At 43.1% G+C, this 5,801-nt stretch overlaps 1 protein-coding gene across 1 annotated transcript; it reads left to right on the forward strand.

Moving 5' to 3' along the window:
- The first annotated feature begins 336 nt into the window (after positions 1-336).
- Positions 337-3,313, forward strand: FZD2 (frizzled class receptor 2). Its single transcript, XM_056547541.1, has one exon. The coding sequence runs from the start codon at positions 719-721 to the stop codon at positions 2,381-2,383; it is 1,665 nt and encodes a 554-aa protein (XP_056403516.1). The 5' UTR covers positions 337-718; the 3' UTR covers positions 2,384-3,313.
- The last annotated feature ends 2,488 nt before the right edge of the window (positions 3,314-5,801 follow it).

Genomic DNA, 5,801 nt, shown 5'->3' on the forward strand with positions numbered 1-5,801 from the left:
GACTGAGGAGCAGGCAGGGTGCTGCACGCCCTATAATGTGGATTTAAGTGAGATCGCCTTTGATTGAATGTGTTTTATGTGATGGGGGCCGCTCATTGTGCAGGACGAGAAATCGGATCCTCAGTGACTAGCACTTTATGGGATGGGGGTAGGGTTGGAGACTAAGTTCCCTGATCCTATATAGACATGCTCCTGATTATCCAGAAGGGGTGCGTTGTCTCCCCCCCCCTCTCTAGAGTAAGTGCTGCCATTTGATTGGTGAAGTTAGATTTTTTTGGAAAGGGTTTTGGGACCTGGGGAGGGGGGAAGAGGGGCGGTTTCAAGGCGGCCCTTGAGTTTTGGCTTTGGAGAGAAGGATCCGGTCCCGGGACAGAGGGCGCCTTGAAACGGATTGTTCAGAAGTGACTGGGGAAGCGGAGCACAAAGGGAAAGTGATCCGAATCAGAACCAGAGGAGAGAGCGCAGAGCTGCCGGGACCGGGACGATCGGATCGCAGGCACCTGGAGAGAAGCCGAGGACATCGCCTGCACAACGGGGGAAATAAGCCGCCAAGTGATCGGCAGCAGAGGAGACACCAGAGAGGAGGGGGAGGCTGGAGAGCACAAATACAACTCATCGCTGCAGATCTGATTGTCCCAACGAGAACTCCACGAGACACGTGTGACCCAGGACCCTGCACTGACCACCACGGAATAGGTGACCCTCCTACCCTGCAGCCATGCCGGGGGAGCCTCCAGCCACCCTCCACCAAGTCCTCTACACTCTTCTTGCCTTGACTTTACTGGCCAATGCACAACTCCATGGTGAAAAGGGCATCTCCGTGCCAGAGCATGGCTTCTGCCAGCCTATCTCCATTCCTCTGTGTACAGACATAGCTTACAATCAGACAATCATGCCTAACCTTTTGGGGCACACCAACCAAGAAGATGCAGGTCTGGAGGTTCATCAGTTTTACCCATTGGTAAAGGTCCAGTGTTCTTCAGAACTGCGCTTTTTCCTGTGCTCCATGTACGCCCCAGTCTGCACCGTGTTGGAGCAGGCCATCCCCCCCTGCCGCTCCATTTGTGAACGTGCCAGACAGGGTTGTGAAGCCCTCATGAACAAGTTTGGCTTCCAATGGCCAGAGAGGTTAAGGTGTGAAAACTTTCCCCGCCATGGTGCAGAGCAGATCTGCGTTGGACAGAACCACTCAGAAGATGGAGGTCCACCATTGTTGACCACTAGCCCACCATTACATGGGACCATTGGACCTGCCATCTATGCCACACCTGACCATCCCTTCCATTGCCCTCGGGTGTTGAAGGTACCATCCTATCTCAACTACCGATTTTTAGGAGAGAAGGACTGTGCTGCTCCATGTGAACCTTCTAAGAGTGATGGCTTCATGTTCTTCAGTCAAGAAGAAATCCGCTTTGCCAGAGTATGGATTCTAATTTGGTCAGTACTTTGTTGTGCATCAACGTTCTTCACAGTGACCACTTACTTAGTAGACATGCAAAGGTTTCGATACCCTGAAAGACCTATAATATTCTTATCTGGATGCTATACCATGGTGTCTGTGGCTTATATTGCTGGCTTCGTGCTTGGTGATAAGGTTGTCTGCAATGAGGGCTTCTCTGAGGATGGCTATAAAACTGTTGTACAAGGTACCAAGAAGGAAGGGTGCACAATTCTCTTCATGATGCTTTACTTTTTCAGCATGGCTAGCTCCATCTGGTGGGTCATCCTTTCTTTAACATGGTTCCTGGCTGCTGGCATGAAGTGGGGACATGAGGCAATAGAAGCCAATTCTCAGTACTTCCATTTGGCAGCATGGGCAGTACCTGCTGTAAAGACCATAACTATTCTAGCCATGGGGCAGATTGATGGAGACCTTTTGAGTGGAGTTTGCTTTGTCGGACTAAATAGCATTGACCCGCTGAGGGGATTTGTGCTGGCACCCCTCTTTGTCTACCTCTTTATCGGAACCTCATTTCTCCTTGCTGGTTTTGTATCTCTCTTCAGAATCAGGACCATCATGAAACACGATGGAACCAAAACCGAGAAGCTGGAGCGGCTGATGGTACGGATTGGGGTCTTCAGTGTTCTTTACACCGTACCTGCCACCATTGTTATTGCATGCTACTTCTATGAGCAGGCCTTTAGGGAGCATTGGGAGCGTAGTTGGGTGAGCCAGAACTGCAAAAGCCTAGCCATTCCATGCCCACTACAGTATACCCCACGCATGACTCCTGACTTCACTGTCTATATGATAAAGTATCTCATGACACTCATTGTTGGCATTACTTCTGGGTTCTGGATCTGGTCGGGCAAAACTCTTCATTCATGGAGAAAGTTTTACACCAGGCTTACCAACAGCAAACACGGAGAGACAACTGTGTGAGGACTTCGCTGTTACCAACAGGCCTGGACCCAACTTGGGACTCTACATTCTCCAGACTTTCCTCCCAGTTTCTTGTCACTTCATGCTGTGTATGTAGATCTCCATACATTACCTTCAGGCACATCTCTCTGGAGTTGTAATTAAGACTGTAAATAGAACTTTTTTTTTGTAAATTATATATTTCTATTTAAAATCTAGGGATAAAATTGGAGAAGTATAGAGAAAATTCCATGGAATAAAAGACCCTTCTCCTTCGTTTCTCAAACATTTTCATTGACTTGACTGTGCCTTGTGAGAAATGGAGATATTTAGACTGCAGTATTTCTATTATTTTTTTATATGTTGCCCTTCTAAACCATGGAATTTGTACTAGTTTTCATATAAGCCAACCAAAGAACTTTAGAGATCATCTTATTATACGTGTGTGCGTCTGATGGTACATGAACACCTTTACACAGATCACTGTGCTGCTGCTGTAGTTTGTCGATATGACACAACTGGATTATTGAAGGGGGTTGTTTTTTGTTTTTTTTCTCTAATACTTTTAATACTCTGCTCGTCTGAATTACACCATTTTTTTTTTCCATTTTAGGTTTTTGTTTGTGTTTGTATAGTACATTTTGTTAGATGACAGACAGTCCAGCACGCCTCTAGATGCCACCAGTTGGCTGGAGACAATTTCTTGATATACAGGTGTTTTCATGGTACAGATTCGACAGCTGTCAATTTTTTTGTGTGTGTTGTACACAGAGAGGGACGTGTCACTTGTAAACCTTACATACTTTCTTGGGTTTCAGTACAAACCAGTATTCCCTCTATCCAGAATACATATGGATTTGTTATGAAATATGTTGATTTTTATTAATTTTGAAATTAAAAATTACAAAAAAATATTTTTGTTAAGAACCACAAAAAGTATTTTGTTGCTTTCCTTTTATTTTTTTTTATTTTTTTATAAGTTTATACGGCAGATGGGGGTTGAATTAAAATAAGCAAATGGAAATGCAACACTGTGAGTAAAACCTATACATTTTCATCAAACCTGGGACTTCAGGTCCTACCACAACACAAGCCAATACTAAGACCTGAATGTCCACAATGGCTTGTTCACATGTGGTTTAACTACCTCTTAGGCTATGTTCACACAGCAGAATTTCTGAGTGAAACTCCACGGGAATATTCTGCTCGAAAATTCAGCTGCAGCAAAGTACCATTGATTTCAATGGGATTTTGCTGCACTTTGCACATGGCGGAATTTCTGCGGCAGAAATCCCAATTCTGGTGTCCGCAGAAACATTGAACCTTTTCACTGTTTCTGCTCGGAATTTCCTAATGGTCCTAGTGCTGCAGCATCAAGTAAATGTGCGGATATTCTGCACATTTTCTGCCACGTGAACATGGCTGGATGCATACATATAGTTTTAATGCATTTTTTTAACCTAAACGCCAGAAGTGGAATTTTTAATTCTTTCCATTATCCTTTTGGATCTGTTACTGGCTTTAGCTTAAAAATAAGCTGTATTTTTTTTAAACTGCATAAGTGAATCTAAAGAAAGAGTTGCAAATTCTAGCTCCCAAAAAAATTGAAAAATTTAAAATCCCAAATTTTATTTCACATAATTAAAATGAAAATATTGAAAACCATTAAGGTGAATTATAAAAGCATAGCAGAAATGCAGACGCGTTTCGAACCATATGGTTCTTAGTCATGAGTGTCATGACTATGAACCATATGGTTCGAAACGCTTCAGAGTTTCTGCTATGCTTTTATAATTCACCTTAGTGGCTTTCAATATTTTATTTTTAATTATGTGAAATACATTTTTGGATTTAAAATTTTACAATTTTTTTGGGAGCTGGAATTTGCAACTCTTTTTTTTTTTTCTTTGGATCTATTCAGACCAAGCATGCGGCTTGGTTCATTTCCGTGCCTCCAATGGGACATTTGAAGGTTCTTCTCTAAAGATATCTACAGGGTGGTGAGCTGTTTTTTTTTTCTTTTTTCCTATTTTTGTATAAGTGAATCTAGCCCAAAGTTGGGCATAAACATTAGATTTTGGCTGGATCTGCCAGTTTCAATGGGATTGGCAGACCATTTAATTTGTATGGGGCCTTCTGTCGCCCATGATGGCACTTTAACTTAATGTGAAGGGGTGTGCTGTTTTAAGTAAAGTGATGGGCTTCTGCTTCCTAGTCACTTTCACAAGTGAGTAAATTCACATATACATAATATGCTGCAGATTTAATGCAGCACATTGTATGCTGTGTTACACTGCATAAAATTTGCAGCATAAAATTCTCAGTGTGAAATCTGTGGCTGGTCATGTGTGTGTGAACAAACCCTTTATGGTGGTTCCGTTGTATATCAGGCATTTGGACAACTGGCTATCTGTACTGTGACAGAGAAGCAGTGTTTCCCAATCACTCCAGTAAAGTCAGCAACTGTTCATGTCCTCTGATATTCTGAGCCTTTTAGTTTTTGTCTAAAATTCTGAAACAGAGCCATCTCTGGGCTAGCTAATGTAGCGGTGTATTACCACTTTAGAACACCATTACATTCTAATTGAAACAGTACTAAATATTATTTGTCCCTGCACAGTTAGAATTTGATCACATGGTGTGAAATGCGTGGCAGAAATCAAGGGCATATTATCACATTTCTGCTTTGCATTTCACTAACTTTTCCCGCAGCTTTAGACGTGGAGTAGCCCTTTAAATTTTATTCACAAACCTTAAAGTAGTACTCCACCCCTAGACATCTTATCCCCTATCCAAAGGATAGGGGGGGATAAGATGTCTGATCGGGTCCCGCCGCTGGAGTCCTGCCCACCTGTTACTGCTCCGGAAGCGCTGGAGGGTCTGGCTCCCGACCACGGGAACGGAAGATCGTGACATCACGACTCCGCCCAGTGTGACATCACGCCCCACCCCCTCAATGCAAGTCTATGGGAGGGGCGTCACGCCCCCTCCCATAGACTTGCATTGAGGAGGTGGGGCGGAGTCGTGATGTCACGATCTTCCGTTCCCGTGGTCGGGAGCCAGACCCTCCAGCGATCAGACATCTTATCCCCTATCCTTTGGATAGGGGATAAGATGTCTAGGGATGGAGTACCCCTTTAAACATATTTAGAATTGTCCGCACACATTTCACATCTATGCTGAAAAAATAGAACATGAAATGTGGAAAAGTTTAGATTGAAAACGATAATACTGGTATTTCGGGGATCCTACTACATAGTCTTTCATAAGGGTGGATTCACACTGCGTTTTTGTCTTTTGTTAAACTTATACATTTAAAAAAGGTAACAATATATATGTTAATGAATAGTAAAAACTAACGCCATACAGCAAAATACATTTCCATTGACTTACACACTAAAAAGATAGATTGTAATGTATACATAGACAAATAGTGTAG

Source organism: Hyla sarda, chromosome 12 (assembly GCF_029499605.1).
Source record: "Hyla sarda isolate aHylSar1 chromosome 12, aHylSar1.hap1, whole genome shotgun sequence".
In the NCBI taxonomy this organism is placed as follows: Eukaryota; Metazoa; Chordata; class Amphibia; order Anura; family Hylidae; genus Hyla; species Hyla sarda.